The sequence below is a fragment of the Manacus candei genome, unplaced genomic scaffold, assembly GCF_025592945.1.
Source record: "Manacus candei isolate 608988 ecotype Guabito, Panama unplaced genomic scaffold, ASM2559294v1 h1tg000033l, whole genome shotgun sequence".
In the NCBI taxonomy this organism is placed as follows: domain Eukaryota; kingdom Metazoa; phylum Chordata; class Aves; order Passeriformes; family Pipridae; genus Manacus; species Manacus candei.
In genome coordinates this window covers 11521351-11538859 of record NW_026138081.1, presented here as the reverse complement: position 1 = coordinate 11538859, position 17509 = coordinate 11521351, and the positions used below count along the sequence as shown (strand labels likewise).

Here is a 17509-nt window from a genome sequence, read left to right as displayed (position 1 = left end):
CACAGACATCACGTGTGCCCAACCTAACCCTGGTTCCCTTTGCATCTGCAGTCTGCGAGTCCTGCCAGGAGTACTTCGTGGATGAGTGTCCGAACCATGGCCCCCCAGTGTTTGTGTCTGACACGCCAGTGCCTGTTGGCATTCCTGACCGGGCAGCGCTGACCATCCCTCCTGGAATGGAGGTGGTTAAAGAGCCCAGTGGGGAGAACGATGTGCGCTGTATGAATGAGGTGATCCCCAAAGGTCACATCTTCGGGCCGTACGAAGGGCAGATCTCTAGCCAGGACAGGTCTGCAGGATTCTTCTCGTGGCTGGTGAGTGACGAGTCTCCCCAGCTAAGTGACACCTCAGCCATACAGCTCAGAGCTGGGGGAGTTATGGGCTTGTGGTGCCAAACCTTAGCCATCTTCCCCCTTCTCTGAAGGTCTTCTGCTGACCCACATGTGCATGATGCAACCATCAACCTACCAGAAATATTAGCAACTTAAGGGTATAGATATGTGGAAGGAGACCAGGTGCCATGACACCTGAGTTCAGTTCACAGTTGTAGGAAGAACAACTTGCTACTGCTCTCTCTCTCGCCAAGAACCGTGTTCTTCCATCCCCACTCAGTCTAGGTGTCCTCTAGTACCTTTCTCTGCTCTGGTCATCATTTTGATGATAGAGGAAGGATTCTATCTAGAGATTGCAGAGCTCTCTCATGGGCCTAGAGCACTCTCTCCCAGATTGCCTGAGCAGAGGTGATGGCCAAGAGGGCAGAAAAGAGATCCAATCCATCAGGAACTGATCTACGTGCAGACTCCAGCACCAAACCCTGTATTTTTTCCCCTCATACAGGCCTTGGGTAGCATATGAGATAGACCTGTCACTGGATCAACAGATGTTAATTATTATGAGAAATGCAATGTGGGATTTGAGTTATAGGTGGGGAGAAAACTGAGAGCTGCTGATATTAAATGCTCCTCATACTTCTCCATTTGTAAAATAAATGTATCTCAGCCCTATCCTGAAAGGGAAGTTAATCTTTTATTTCTCGGGATTGTTAGCAATTTTGTCAGCTGCATCCATGGTTTTGTTACAGATATCTGTACATAGAAAAATGCCTCTTAGTTCAGAGTAACCTCCACACACACATTCAGGTCAGCAACCTGTTAGTACCAGGAAAGCTGAGATTGATGACAGAGTTTCACATCTTGACTTAGGGCTGGAACTGAAGCAGTGATCTGAGATTCATATACGTTCTTCTGCCTGGACCTGTTGGTTGACGTGCTGCATCTGTTCTCTTGTTCCATAGATTGTTGATAAGAACAACCGCTACAAATCCATTGATGGGACAGATGAAACCAAAGCAAACTGGATGAGGTGAGTCCAGTTCTCTTCTGCCTTTCCTTTTGGGGCTCTGTCTTCAAGAGAGAGGCCATCAAACACTACTTGTTGTTTGTCAGAAAAACAAACCAAAATATCACCACCCGTTTTGTAAATGGTGTGCTTGTGCTCTTTCGGTATTTATTTTAATGAGTATCCTTTGGTGTCAGATTCCTTTAGAAAGGATCTAAAACAGGACATAGATGTGTGTATGGAGGGATGACTGTTTTCTGGAATAAGGATAAATGATAAAGATGATCCTATTTATCTACTCTTAAAAATGCTGACAGGTCTCACTCCATTTTTTTATTTCTTTTTTTTTTATGTTATGTTCAAATATTTGCAAAATGCTTTGCATTATCCCCAGGGTAACATTTGATTTGGTTTGGGTTTTTTTGTTCCTTCCCATTTGAAAGACTGAAAGAGGTGCTTTTTTTTGTTTTCTTTCTGGGCTTCACTTGAAACAGCTGTCTGTGGTGGTTGTCATTTGGCAGTGTCAGCTGTCCTGTGCGAGGAGAAAGGCAAAATGAGTGAGCTGCAGCAGCACCGAAGGCAGACCTGATGCATGGGCTTGCGCTCCCTCTGCCGGCCCTGCGCCTTGGCAGAACAGGGTCTCAGTACTGAGCCAGGAGTGGGGCTGGCTCTGGTTTGGAAACTGCAGCAGGAAGGGAAAGTGTGTAACCATGACCCAGTGTTTCAAGTATTGGCATATATCTGTAAAATGTAGGTCACTGAGGCCTCGTATGTGTGGTATGTCACCAGAACAGGACATTGCTCTATACCGAGGCCTGTCCCATATTCAGACCAATCCTGTTTTCAGGGGTGAATTTTGGAAGCAGTTTTTGTCAAGAAGGCATTTCTTAGAGAGTAAAGCAGTGTGGAATTACCTGGTTTGTCAGCCTGGATGTCTAGGATTTTCAGCTGTCACTCACTGAGGGAACAAAGAGTGTAAAGTACAGGTAGATGCAAGATTGACCTAATTGGTCATATGTGGTTGCACTACTTTTGCTCCATTTGAGTCTTTACATGGATAGCAACTGTTCTGTCATTTGTGTTCCATAAGTTCAGCAAAGGATTTAATTTTTCTGCATGACAGTGAAGCTGGGGCAAAACAGTCTTGGAAAGCAAAAATTCTATGATGATCTCTTTTTTCTACTGCCATGAACATAAGCTTGATGTCTGGATTTAAATGGGCACTACTTGTGGTCCTAGCACTGAAAAGCAGAATGTTCTTGCCTGAACTTGTATTTGCCATGATTCAGTCTCAAGATGAGTGTGGTCTGTGCTGTTCTGTACAACCTTGAAAGGCAAGGAGGTTATGGCTTTGCAGAAGGGGTATGTTTGCAACTCTTCTGGAAACGGGTGTACCGAAGGACCTGTGCAGGTTATACCAGTGTTACTGATCTTTCTGATTTTACTCTTGAAAATTGCTTCTAACGGTAGTATTACGTAGAGTGTCACTGACAGTTCACGTGGCAATAGAGGTCCTCAAAAAGCCTCAATTTGGTTTGTTAGCACTTTTCAAACTGAGGTGTGCTAGGTATCCTATGCCAGAACATCACCTGACACTGAGATTGCTCACAGAAACCATACTTTCAGGACGCTGTAGACAGCGCTCTTTTTGTTTTTCAGATGGTGCTCTTTGCTATCACTCACAGATGGAGTGCTTTGCAAAGTAGATCTACTCACCCTCTGAGTAGGTGGGTATGGTGTGGGGAGGGCAGCTTGTGCTGACTCCTCTCTCTTCTTGTAGATCTCTGCCTATTATTTTTGTTGTTTGAATACCACATCTGAGCCCATTTTCATTTTCCCATTGAGGACAATATGTACACTGCAGCACTTGCTGGTTTAATTTCAAGTGACTGTTTACCCAGGGCAGTGGATGACAGGGAGGAAGGAGTATGAAGCACAGCAGGTGGCATGACAATGGTGGAATCCTCATGCCCTTTCTCTCATCATTCAGTTAGCCAGTGTGAACTCCTGATAGTGGGAGCATGTTCTCCTAAGCTGGCTGCTGGCAGAAGAATAATGCACCCTTCATCTCTGTCCAGAGTAAAATGCTGTTGTTTGCAATACTTTATAAAACTGCATGGCTTTGATGTGCAAACATCCTCCTCTGTTTTTATTTTTCTGGGCACTGATTATCATGGATTGCAGCAAACCCCAAACAAAATTAATGCTTTCTTGGACACAACCTGTAAATTGCTTCTGATGAGAGTTCTTGGAGCTTCTGAAGGGTTGCAGGGAACCATCCGTTTTCCTGATTGCTTCTGAGGAAATTCTGTTATTTAGTTGTTTCTAGTGTTCTCTAGAAATAATAGATATGAACAAAAAAATGAAAGTAATTCAGAAAGTCCAGGAAACATCGCTCTGTCTATGTGTCACTTGGCCCAGACTGAGATGCAGGATAGGAAGTACCAGCAAACTGATGGTGCCCAACTGAACTATTGGAGTGCAGTGCCTCATATTTGGGGTTTCCAGGCTAGTTTAGGCATTTATAGTCTGTATCCCTTCTTACATGTGAGTACCTGAGTTCTTAGGCTTTTGGCACAGTTCAGATTCATCCTTTCTCATATGAAAAGTCTGGTGCAAGTCTTCCTCACTTCTTTTTCCTTTGTCTTCCTTTCTGCCATCTTTCCTTTCCAATCATAGTAGCAAAGAGGTCATGGGGAGCCAGACTGTTCTATAAATCTTCCTGTATCCTTATAGTGGAGATGTCTGTGATTTGATCTTCATACAATAATAAAGCCTGGAAGGGAGCTCTGGTCGAGTGCTCCAGCAGCCTGCTTAAAGCAGGACCAACTTAGATCAGTAGATCCTTTAAGTACCAAGCTGCTGTTTCAACTTTACAGGACCTTTTAAAAATAAACATAAAAAAATGTCAGGGTTACTGTGACTGCCCATGTGTTCAGGGTGAGTAAAAGTCACCAGTTTATGAATGTCATTTTGTTGAACTTCATAAACTGATTTCTGTTACCTTGCAGCAAGTGGAGCAAATGTTCTTATCCACTGCAAATTTATGCAGAGCAAAAGGATCCCAAAGTACTGTGATCCCTGTAAAAAAACCCAAAAAAGCCCTGGGAAAAGTTACATACTTGTTTCTTAGAGGCCAAGAACAGTGGAGTTGGTTGATATTTTTGTGGGAGGATCATTAAGTGCCCACTCTTCAGGTAGTTTACAATGTCATTTGTTTTTAAAGAAATAGCTGTACTGTTTTGCACCACAGATTGACCTGGGCTGAGGTGTGAATTCACAGCCTCACAGCTGGGATTCCTCTGGAGCTTGCTAAAACACCGCATGGCAACCCAGAGAGGTGCTTGCAAATATTGGTGACTGTCTGTCTCTAGGGACATACTGCATGCTAGAGGAAATGCATGAGGGGAAACAGATCTCTCTGCTAGTAATACTGTCTGCATTTTTATAAGGAGGAGGTAAATGTGCCTGCTAGGAACCTAACATTAATTGAATTTGTGATTAAAACTGCCCAGAGTTCATTACTCTCTCTGTGGCAAGTTTGCTATTGGAATCCGTAAGTTATCTTAGATGCTGGAGCAAATGAATGGAAACTCTGAAATCTGTCCTAAATGCACTTGATGGGATACCCTGTCTGGGAAGAGCAAAAAAGCTCTTGATTCCCAATCAGTTCAGTTTTGCTAGTGACAGTAGCCGTGAATTCAGCGAGAAGAGGGTGTGTCAGGTTTCCTGACCCTGCAGCTCTGGGGAGACTTCTGTTCTGCAAGCTCACTGCTACCCAGGAGCACTTTGCAAAATATTGTTACTTTTCACCAGAGCAGCTTGTTTCCGCCACATGGAGGTTTGTTTCTGCCGCATGGAGGCACTGATGATACTGTGCAGTCATGAGTACCTGCTGAGAATATACACGAAGCCCAGTTTGGCTGAATGTGATAAAAATCATAGTGTGAATATTCCCTTGCTCAATGTTCCGAGTAGCCTTTTCCCTCTTTCCAGTGTTCAGCTGGGAGAACTCCTTTTTCCTTTTAATTTGGTGAGGGTTTTTTGTTGGGTTTTTTTGAGGTCAGTGTAGCAAGTGCTTTGCTGGCTTTTCATCTTTCATTACCATCTTCTCTAAACGCTCCTTCTTCCCCTCTATAAATGAAGCTCCACCAAAACAGTATCTCAAGCATGCATTTATGTCTGTTCCAAAGAAATACATCTGTGCACTTAGGTCCCAGCTTGCCCTGTATATGGCCTCGATTTGAGCAGCTTTTCCTACTGGTTTTCCAGCTTTAACTAAGCTTCTGACACTTGCCCCAATGGAGGGCAGTAGCATTAGTGAGACTGATTAAACAACAGTGTTAACAGCACTAAGGAGAAAATAGAACAACCGACAGGGGTCATTGCCTTTCTGTAGGTTTTTCTTACTCTACAGCCCACAAGCACCTTTCAGAGGAGTGCATCCTAAATGACTTATCTTGCGCTGGGCCACGGCAGTGCTTAGAGGCATCTATCTCTGGGCCATCACAAATGTGGAGCCTTCACTTACACCAATTTTTCAGAAAGTACTACAGGTGGGTTTTCTGCCTGCACAGAGGGCAGTTGGCCGAGATCTTACGATTAAATGTATTTCTTCGAAAGAGGAGGGTCTGAGCTAGCCCAGCCAGAATTTATTCCCCTAACATTGCAATAATACTAACAATAGATCCCAAATTAAATGAAATCAAACGTTCTGTCTACTAGTAGTAGCATCTTTGGTTTCATTTAATTTGGGGCCGTAAGCAGAAAGAAACTGGACACATTGAGAAACCAATAGGTTTTCCAGCCCATGGTGTCACTTCAGAGATACAGTTGATAGGTGTCATAACCATTAAGATATCTTACTTCTTGTATGTGGCCTCTGATCTCCTCTGTGCTATGCTGCATACATATACACAGATGTCCATTGCCCAGGCTGCAGATTATTCCTCTGTCTGCAATTCCACCTTGTTTATGTGCAAAACTGCATGTTCAGACAGTCTGTTTTTTCCTTCCCTATTAAACAGATCTGCTGCCTTCTTTTCTTTCCCCAATAAAAAAACATAGTTAAGACTAATGTTTTGTTTATTTTTAAAGTTTCCTTTGACTGTGGCTGGAAAAATTAACACACACTCCCTTTGGACAAAACTGCTTTTTCTCAGGATGGCTGCCTCTTCTTCTCAATGGGCTGAGGCTATGAGTTGTTTGTTTGAAGCACCAGAAACTGGGTGCAGGCTCCTGTCAGTGGCAGTGATGGAAAGCCTAGCCAGGAAAAACAAGTGGGTGGCCTCATTCCTTTTGAGAACAATGGGAAACAGCATCCATTTCTGGGTGAAGCAAGAGCTTGCTGTGAAGCAGACAAATGCTGGATGTGCAGTATCACGATGCTGAAAAAAAGACCTTTCCTCAGGGAAAGTGAGTTGCAGAAATTGCCTGAGTCTAGTCAAAATTGCCCTACTCTAAAAAAAAATCTGATTTGATACAGCCTCTGCATAACATCCTGCAAGTTGTAACAGAAAGGGTGGTGTAAACAACATTCCACTGCATGTTGTGCCAGGCAGAACAATACAATGTATTTCAGGCCTCTAAATTTCCCTCAAAATTTTGAGCAATATCACCTTAGAAGCTAATTCACTTTGCGAGTGATTGTGAGTTTACACACTTTTTTCTGTGTACGAACTGTGGCAACTGATACGAGACTGAACTGAAATTCTCATATGTAAGTCAGGACATCGGAAGAAGTGTAAAATTTCATTTTACCTGTAAAGCTGAGAAGGCTCCTTCACACTAGTGTTGCTTGGTGTTTTTTTCTTTAGCTTGAAAATTTCCTCTTAAAAACAAAACAGCTGCCTTTTCCTGGTGCGATTGAGGAAAACTGAGAGGTTGTTGTGGGTGGGGGGAGCTGGATCCCACCGAACTCCTCTGCCCCAGTACTGCACCGGCCAAGTGGTTGGATGCAGGGGGCTGCTTTGCGCTGATTTCCTTTTACCCAATTATGCTTTGTGGGATGTTCAACCCAAGGAACATGGCTGAACGAAAGAGGAAGCCCAAGTTTTCCAAGGAAGAACTGGACATTCTGGTCACTGAGGTGACCCGAAATGAAGCCATGCTGTTTGGGAGGGAGACAATGCGTCTATCCCATGCCGACAGGGACAAGATCTGGGAAGGCATAGCCAGGCAGATCACATCAGTCAGCCAGGTCCCCAGGTCTGTAAAAGACATTAAACACAGATGGGACGACATGAAGAGAAGGACCAAGGACAAACTGGCATTCATGCAGAGGTCCCTCTCCAGCCCTGGCAGCATGGGGCGGCCCTCGGCCATCGTCCTGACCGCCCACGAGAGAGCCATCGAGTCGACACTGCATTCATCCCACCAGATGCACGGCTTCCAGAGAGCGGATCTGGATGTGGTTGACAGCCTGTCAACAAGCTGTAAGTATCATTGCCTTAACACCTCTTTGTCTTATGCTTGGATACCTCAGTTTGACACCATAAGAGCATTGTGTGTTGTGTGAGATGCTGGGTTGCCTGTCAAGACAGGTCTTACTGCTGTGGTTGGTTTCAAGACAGCCTGCTCTGGTGGTTGTGGGGTGTTGAGGTGGATTATTTCCAAGTTAAGATCATCTTCTTTATCTGTTTATCTAGTTCTTTTCTATACTGTCTTCTAAGGGTAGATGATGGATTATAAATCTGACCTAGTCCTACAAGTGAGGGAGCATCTGTAGTTGAAGCGCAACTACCTCCAGTCTGTGGGGAAGATGCTTGTAATGGATTAGGGGATCTTCACTGTGATAAAACAGCAGTGTTATCAAGTTGGGGGTCATCTACCAGTCACTAATGGATCACTTCCAAAAGGGCTGTTGGAGGTCTCAGTGATCACTGGTGTTCGTTGCTCTGAGGCTGGGCCACTTCTGATTTCTCAGTAGTGGTCTGAAGGATCAGCATAAATGCTGTGAAAAAGATAGATGATAACGACTGCTTCTTCACTGGTTTTAAAGGAACTGCTGGCCCTGCTTTTGAAGTTATCTTCTTCCACAATTCTCAGACACCTTCCAGCGCTAAACCACAAGCTGCTTTTGCAAGTTCTTTCCATAGCTGTGTACTCACAGGTTTTCGTCATGGAGGTGCAGCTTCTTGATCTGTGAGCTTTTAGGGATACAAAGGAGAGAAAGGGGATAACTTCTTGGGAAGTGAGTCAACTAACACCTCATGAGCGGCACTGTCCTACCACATTAGATCTGATCTCATATTTGTGGTAGTGTTGTTAGTGGGAAAGCAAGGACAAAAATCTTCAAGAACTTAAAAAGTGGGAATTGGTCATTCTTTGCATCTGTCTTGGAAGCCAGTGACACTATTTTAGAGGTAAAAGGAAAACAGCTTGTGCAAGGAGATAGTGGGCAGTTGCAACAAGTGAAGTCTTGTCTCTTCTTACTCTTGATATGCCTGTACCTGTGAACTGGCACATCACTATATATTTATCAGACTAATGAGAACTTTCCCCTACTGTTTTGCTTTGGTTTTGATTTTGCATCAAGTATACTTGCCTGATTAACATAGGGTGCTGTTGCTGCTACACCTGACTGCCTCATTGTCTTAGTGATATCAAGCTACATAGTGGCTTTGCAGTACACACTTTACGAGCAGCAGATACTACATGTATGCTTTTCTCAGTGCAGGGATTGTAAGAAATGACACAGGAGCAGAATTTTTGTGTGAGGGGTTTGTGTCCCTCCAAAATATTGGAGAGTGCTAGCTACTTATGGTTTTGGGGAAAGGGAGTCATTGCTACTGTCTGAAATGGATTTATATTCTAGTAACAAACGATGCTGTGTACAGGATACCATAATAGCTTGGGTTCATCCACTCTTCCAGCTTCTTATGGCTAAGCTTGTCACTCAGATGCTAACGTTGCAGCACTTGCATGTTGAGTTATGCATTAGAAACTACAGGCTTGTCTGAAATGGCAAACTGAGGGGAGGGGAAAACCCTTTTTACATGTTCTTTGAGATACCCTGAAACAGAAGCCAGAGTTGTGAGGGATTTCACACTAATAATTCATGCTTCCTCTTCTATTTAAGCTGGTGAAGATGAAGAGATGCCAGGCACTTCTCAGGAACAGCACTTCGCTTCACTGCAGAGGGCTGGTGCAGGAGTCAATCATCTCTCCGGGCCCTCCTTCCTCTGCGCTTCTTCCTCATCAGAGCACTCGGAAGCTAGCAGCCAAAGGCAGGAACTGCACTGTCCATCCCCACGCACCACCTCGTCCTGCAGACCCCCGCACCCCCGCACAAGGAACCCACCCCTCTCCAGCTTCGATCGCCAGCTTCTCCATTCCCATGCTCAGCAAACAGACATGTTCGGGCAGTTCTGCCAGGAGCTGGTGGCCATTCATAGGGACATGGCAGACAGCATGCATGCTGTCAGTCAGAGGATGGCTGACCTCACCAGCCAGGTTGGCCAGATGTGCCAAACACTAACAGAAATACGTAATGGGGTCCAGGCTCTCCATAGGACACAAGATCCTAGTGTCATGCAAGGGTCTTGTCAAGAAGACACTTGCCCTAAACAGCCCCCAGAACCTAGTTCAGTGTCTAACCAAAACCCTCTAAAACAGATGACTCCTGCACGGACTACCAGGTCACAAAAGAGAAAACATTTTTAGTCTGTGTCATATAAAGTAAAGAAGGGTGCTCCTTCCTGAGCTGCTGCATGCTCACATGGCTTCTCTATGTGTATCAGTACTCTGTGGGGAAGGTAAACAGCTGACCCAACTCATCCACCCCCCTGCCAGCTGTATGAATTATGGCAGCTAAATAATAGGACTTTCCCTCTGCAATGGCAAAGAGGAATCTTGGAATGTAGGATGTCTTTCTATTCATAGAGACTAGGAGTTTTCACTGACTTCCCCATGCTTTAAATGCCCTATAAACTGAGATGCAATAGGAATCATTATCTGAATCTCTTCCCATACCTGTGAAATGTTATTTATAGCAACAACATGCTACAGAGCTCCCTTTGCAATTGACTAACAAATTTACCCTACTACTGCCTTCCCATCATTTTCCTGAAAATTAGTATAGGCAATATGTGCAGAAATACAGCCTTATGACTCTAAAGACTCTTACTGCTCATTCTTTTGTTGTGCATTCAGCAGTAGTGAGCAATCCAGGGTTTACTGTGACTTATACACAGTTTTGGGGAGAGGAGTTTAAAATAGCTTTTGCAGAGAAGTGAAGAAATCATGATGTTGAGGACAGGTCTGAGCACGGTGGTTTTAGACTTCTGAGAAGGGCTGTGATGGCATGGGCCTGGATCCTGCAGTAGCACATGCACTTTTAAAGAATTTAAATTTTGTTTGCTCAGGTCTGAAACCCCTACCTACCCTTCACAGTTGCAGTTAAAATACAATTATTTCATAATATGACAACATTTAAAAAGAATTGTATCATATTATTTTCTTGCATGTTGTAATCTTCAGTTTTGAATCACCTTACCCTCTTCAGAACATGAAAGACTGCACAGAAACAACAAAAGATATAGGGCCTGCTTCTGACCTTAAGAACAGTTTGGTTTTGTTTCATTGTAATTCTGTCAGCTTCAGTATAGTTACTCTGCACTTAGTGTTATTTAGCATGGGATCTGTTCTGTGTTCTCCTATTGTGAAGAGTTTACAGTCTAAATTCACAGCTACATAGATTAAAATCTTAGACGTGTTGGTTTTGTACTGCTTTCTTTCCCCATAGAGATGCAAGAAAGGACTGTGTTACAACATTTGAATTGTTTAGTGCTGTGTGAGGTTCCCATGTACAACCCTGATTCTGGAACTAGGCTTTAATAGTGTCACCTCAGGTGGTGATAATGTATGTGGTAGCTCTTTTATAACATGTCTGTTTTCTCCTTGATTTGCACATCTGCATCTACCATGCTGCCCCTATTTCTGGAAAAATCTGGATCATTATCATGATCAGCAGGGAAAAGGGCCAAGGTGTTAACCACACACAGCACACCACTGCTCTCCAGGCTGTCCTGTTGTTTTTGGAGGCAGGTTGCAGGAAGCTATTCCAGTTAATATGGATGAGCATCATCATGCCATGTCTGGGCTACAAACTTGGCTGAAAATTTACAGAAACTTCAGTGGGAATTGAACATAGGCAGCATGGTAAAGCAGAAGAATGGCTTGTTTTGTGTGATCTTCAGGGATCTTCTCTAATCTGTCTGACCTGTCCTTTGAAAGTATAGGGCACTAGCTTCTCTTCTGGAAAGATCATTGTATATCTGTTGTGTCAGGCATACTTTACCTGCTTTTCCTTTTTTTTTTTTTTTCCTAGTTGTTCTGTAATTTTAATTCAAGTAATTTATTTTTAGTGGTGCAGTAAAAGGCCCTTGCTCAAGGAAGCAGTGGTCTGGCTAGGAGAAAAACCTCCTTTCTGGGAAATCGCTTGACTGGTTTCATGCAGAGGACATTCCTTGTAGTGCTGGTGCCAGACCGGGGCAGAACTTGCTCACCTTCCTCTGAGGATGTCCTTTTACTTCTGTTGTAACATTTGTATTCTACAAAAGTCACAGTCTCTCTTCAGATGAAAGAGAGATTGGGAAATCGGGCAGAAGTGGATCTAATTTGTGAATCAGAGAACTGAGAAAAGGTGATATGCTTTAAAGGCTTTCTGGGTCGATATAATGCTGCTACTATATATTAAAAGTGGTATTTTATATTTTTATAATATTTGGTCTCTGCTGATGTTCTCCCATGGGTATACTGATAAGATTAGATCCTCTGATGTTGTCCAGGGGGATCTCTTCTGGGAACCCTCGACTCTGCAAGGAAGGAGACTCCTGCAGGTGCTGGGCACTGGAGGGAGTTAGCATCATTGCTGCCATCCAATTGCCCACACAGATTGTGTTAAGAGAGAGAATCCTGGTGAAGGATGCACAGCTCTCAATAAAAACCCCCAAAGGCTGGCTACTGGTCAGGAAAAAGGACTTTTTACTGTAGACTGCATGATATCTCCCCCAGTTTCCTCTGTGGACTATTACAGATCGGTCCAGATCAGGGGACGTATCTCCTGCCCTGTGTAGACCCCTCGGTGGACTGGCTTTTCTGTACTGGCTCACAAAGGATACTTCCTCCTGCACCCATCATGTTAACTGGCTGTTGAAGTAAGTGCCTGTGTCAAAGCAAACTGCTGTGCTCAACCCCAGTATCTCCATGTCTTGTACATGCTGAAAAAAATTTCTTTTTAAAAGTATTTTTGTTAAGAATGCAATAAATATATAACACTTTTAACACAGCTGCTGTTGAGTCATTTGTTTCTCTCATACAATTTTTGCCTGAGCTGGTAACAAGCCTGTCACGGATGTGGGTCTCCTGGAGACACCCAGCATCAGAGTGCTGAGGCAGGGTCTGTGGGTATGGCATCCCGGGGCACCAGCTTGGGCTGGTGGCAGCTCTCCTGCGTGGGATCTCCTGCCCTGGCTCTGTGCTCGATGTTGATTTTGGAAAGGTCAGTGGCCTGTTCCCTGCGGTGCTCTACTCTGCCTGTCAGGGTGACATCAGAGCACCCCCGGGGCCAGATGGAAGGTAAGCAATGGAGTGGGTAGGAGGGAGGCATGAGGCAAGGCCAGGGGGATAGCAGAGGGAAGAAAGATAAAAGCCTGAGCCTTCCTCCAGCTGAAAATGTCCCCTTCCTCTTTGCTGTCTCTTCTGGAGGGTCTGTCCTCCTCCTGGGAGGAATGGTCCCAGCTGCCAAAAAATACCTTGACATTTTTCTGGGCATACTCACTCCCAAAATGTGGCAATTTGGTGTCCTGAGTGGGCTGTGGCTTAGAAAAAAGGGCGAAATGATGTTTATTTGCTGCTAGCTAGAAAGTCTATGAGAAAGGTTGTTCTGCAAAGCAAGGAGCTGTGCCTCCAACAGCGATGGGGTTGATTGAAGCCCCAATAGCTACATCTGGGTTATAACTGGTCTCCATTGGTACAATGGCTGGTCCTGAGTAGCCTGGGCAGGATCTGAGCCTGACCTGTCCCAGGGACTGGGCAGGACATGAAATTACCTATTTGTGGCTGGTAGCAATGCACCTTTGTAGGACCAGATGCAGCTGAGGGTGGCTGGATCTGTCCTGGGAGCAGTATGACCCCAGTCCTCCTCTGAGGATCATGGTCCCTTAGGAAAGCTGCTATGCAAGCAGGGCTGTGCCCATCTGTGTGCATTGCTTGCATGGGTCAGCTTAACCATGCCTGTCCTGGGCATCCAAACCAAGGTGGCCTCCTTGCCTCAATCCAGACTGAGTATTTGGCACTGGGAGGGGAACTGGGTACTTACTTTCCAGCCTTCACGGGAAGGGTTGGGTTGGTCAGGATGTGAGCACTTTGGCTTCGGGACATGTGTCAGAGAAGGCAGATCCTGCAGTCTCTCCTCAGCAGGCAATTTGTGTCCCCTGTTCACCAAGCAGGCTGCCCTTTTGTGGAATGACTTTCTCCATCCTTGGAAAGCACCTGTGATGTGCAGCAGCACTAGGTGTCTTAGACCAATATGAGGTTTATGCAGTCCTTTGTAACCTGTGTCTTGAGCTTCTGGGGACACTGGAGCCTGAGGCTGGGCAGCACTGGGTTGTTTGTGTGGATGATCTCATCCCATTTACCTTACCTGAGGGAAGTATCACAGGTGGAAAGCTTCCTCTCCAGGAGGGTAAACCACTTACTAGGTGGGAGCAGCTGTGGGGAAACATGTTTGTGACTGGATTATTCCACAACTCTCTGTTAAGGGCTCTTGGTGAAATTGGCAGGGCTGGTGGCTGCAGGAGGCTGGATGGGAGTGAGCAGCCAGGCAGCATGCTGCAGGGTTGCAGCAGTTCTGCAGCTCGTACCCTCCACACTGCGCTCTCCTCCCAGCTCCCCACTGCTCCAGGAAGTGGCCAGAGCTATTGGACACAGGCAGCAGAGCTGAAGAACGCTCTCAGGCAGAAACTTGGAGGCTGTAGAGGCAGAAGGAGAGCAATAAATAGGAAAAGCATGCTCATGCTTAACAAAATACTTAATAATAAAAGCGAGCCCTGGTGGGAATAGATAACCAGACTCTCCCCTTCCTGTTCAAAGTTGTATTTTAGGGAATTTTCTAAATCCCACTGTCAAATGCAGTTTTCTGTGACTGCACTGGACCATCCTGGCACTGCTCAGTGAATTCCTCAGTGCCACTGGCTGTGGGGGTGTGAGTCCTGTATGTTGTGTTAAGGATCTCTGAGTGACTTCTGGTTGGTAAATCTTTGCAGGTAGCCAGGCTCCTTTGCAGGGGCACCCTGATCTTGTCACTGTACTGTTGTGGACAGTGGGATGCTAGGAAGCATCCTGACATTTTGCTTGGACTGGGGAGAGCATCCTCCAGGATCTCCTGTACTGCAGGGCACCAGACTGACCACAGCACATTGGTATATTTCAAGGGCTGTGTATCTCATGGCTGTCTGAATGCCTGATCCACCTTTTGATGAGTGATCACTAACACCCAGAAGCAACAGCCTGCCAGCTGTGTGCCATTGCAGGGCTTCCTTCCCAATGTGCTGGTCCAGGTCTTTCTTCCTTTTCAAATACACAAACTGGTAGTTTAAAAGTTCTTTTGTTTTGTGACCAAAAGTAAAAGAATGGTTAATAAAAGCCAATTTTGGCAGTGCCAGAGTCTACTGTATAAAAAATTGCTGAAAATGGCAGCACATATTAGGAAAAATACAACTGCTTGCAGGCACATGCACAGTTGCTTAACATTAAAACCAGAATTGCTGGACTCTTGGGCAGTCTGAGACACTACAGACTTGTTTTATGTGTTTTGTGGGAAGTTTCACCAAGTTTGTGACCTTATGTATGTGGGTTAGTGTGATCACGTGCAGGTGGGCTTGTGTCTTAATTAGCGCATTCCCATGGCTGGAGAAGGGAAGAATATGCAAGGAAACTGGCAGATTTCTTAAGCCAAAGAAATACCTATCTATATAAGGGAACTTGAGCAAGGACTAGTAGCAGCAGCAGTCAGAGGAGCCATATGCCACTTGCCTTCATTAATGTTGCTGCATCAGGGAGCACTGAATAACAGAGGCGAATGGCGTAAGAAAAGAATAAGCTTTATCTATGAACCGTTCAGGTGTGCTTTGGGGTCTGTACATGCCTGTTGTTTCAGGGAGTCCTTGTATCTTCTCTTCAGGGCTCCTCTCTTGCAGCAGCCAGTGGCAAGTTCACCATAAAGCAAGATCTTAGGGAGGCGGTGGTCCTTCATCCTGGAGATGTGCCCTGCCCATCGCAGCTGCGTTCTCAGTAACATGGCCTCAATACTTGTGACTGCTGCTTGTTCTAGAAGAGATGTATTGACCAGTTTAATCTGACCAGTTTAGGATGTTTAGGATTGTACGGAGGCAGTGTTGATGGAAGTGTTCTAAGAGTCGCAGGTGGTGGTGGTAGATGACCCATGATTTGGATCCATATAAGAGAGTAGACAGCACTATGGCTCTGTAAACACTGATCTTGGTACTTTTCTTCAGGTGTTTATTTCGCCAGACTCTTTTATGAAGCTTTCTGAAAGCTCTATATGCCTTTGCTAACCTGTTGTCTATCTCTCCATCAATCTTACCATCCGAGGAGATGAGGCTACCTAGGTAATTAAACTGCTGGACTGATTTGAGCTCTGATTTGCCAGTGGTGATATGGGAATGAAGGAGGACTTCCTGAAGTGCAGGTTGATAAAGAACTTCAGTCTTCTTTAAGCTGACTTCCAGCCCAAAAAGCTCAGCAGTGTCTGCAAAGCAGGATGTTAAACGCTGCAGAGCTGCTTCTGTGTGTGCAACAAGGGCGGCGTCATCAGCAAAAAGCAGCTCCTGGACAAGATGGTTTAAGGTCTTAGTGTGGGCCTTCAGTCGCCTTAGGTTGAAAGGAACATGAGTAGTGTGAGAGCAAATAATATGACCCTAGTGAGAGATCGCTGTCTTAGCAGGTTGCTTGGAGTGGGAATAAATACATTTTACTGAGCTGAAAATTAACTGTTTTAAATCAGGAAAATAAATCCCATGCCCAGAAAGTGATCTTTCTGTCAGCGTTGCCAGGAGATTCCCACAATGTGGTACTGGGGTTTCCACTTGCAGAGCTGTTTGTATTTTTATGTCAGACCCTGCTGACCTCTCAGCTGCAAAACTTTCCAGTACTGGAACATCCTTGGACTACTGGCACATGCCCCCATGCACATTAGGTATCCATGTTTCTGTCCTTAGAATCTCAATTCTGCTTGTCTGAGAGGAGAGAAGCAAGGAAATCTGTTATCTACTAAAAAGGAAGGCAGTGTTTTGGGGAAGTAGATAGGCAGAGGAACCCTGCCATATTCTAGATGTTCCTGAGAACAAGGAAGGAAGCCCTGGGATGTGATGGTGGGGAGTCACAAAGTCCTTGTTTCCATCACTAGACAAAGATATTTCTGCCCAGGAGAGTCTGTGTCACCCTTACTGGCAGATACTCCTTCAGGCTGGATATGCAATGTTGTCATCCCTTCTCCAGCAAGAAATTGACCCACTGGCTTAGTGCTCCCTGGATGTCCATGCTCATTGTTCTGTATCTCTGGAAATTTGCACACCATTGCTTATAATTCCATGCTTTTCAGTCTGGCTGTGTTGATGGCTCTCTCTGAAGGTCATTCTGGCTTCTTCATAGTTGTCATTCTGATACAAGGTGGGGCACAGGAGAGAAGTTTGTGCTTCACACCTGCCTTGTCACCTTGCCCTCAGGTATGTCATCATCTCCCGGGAGGAGAGGGAACAGAACCTGATGGCCTTTCAGCACAGCGAGAGGATTTACTTCCGTGCCTGCCGTGACATCCACCCTGGGGAGAGGCTGCGGGTGTGGTACAGCGAGGATTACATGAAGCGGTTGCATAGTATGTCCCAGGAGACTATCAACAGAAATTTCACAAGTGGTGAGTCCCTTCCATTTCCATCCTCTCTCCTGATCCCCTTGGGCTGCCCCACTTGTTGGGCCAAGTGTGGTGGGTGAAGTAGATAATGCACAGGCTGTGTGATGAGAGATGCATTTCTAGAAGCAGAGCATCTCTGGGTGAGAGCCTCCAGCTCTGCCTGGCATGGATGGATGGGTGTACAAGAAGAATAAGATAACCATTGTCATGGAGATCATGAAAGAAAGATTTTTGCTA

The 17509-nt window shown here is 45.2% G+C and overlaps 1 protein-coding gene across 5 annotated transcripts in view; it reads left to right on the top strand.

The window, feature by feature from the left end:
- The window catches only part of PRDM11 (PR/SET domain 11), a 50288-nt gene that overhangs the window by 19035 nt on the left and 13744 nt on the right, over positions 1–17509 (top strand). For 3 of the 5 annotated variants that reach the window (XM_051791715.1, XM_051791717.1, XM_051791714.1), the window contains exons 4-6: positions 52–314; positions 1295–1362; positions 17088–17275. In XM_051791715.1, the coding sequence (XP_051647675.1) occupies positions 52–314; positions 1295–1362; positions 17088–17275 (519 nt within the window). Of the gene's footprint in view, positions 1–51; positions 315–1294; positions 1363–1912; positions 2325–7359; positions 7773–9418; positions 12619–17087; positions 17276–17509 lie in introns of those variants that run through there. The other 2 variants (XM_051791719.1, XM_051791716.1) reach the window with 2 other exon arrangements.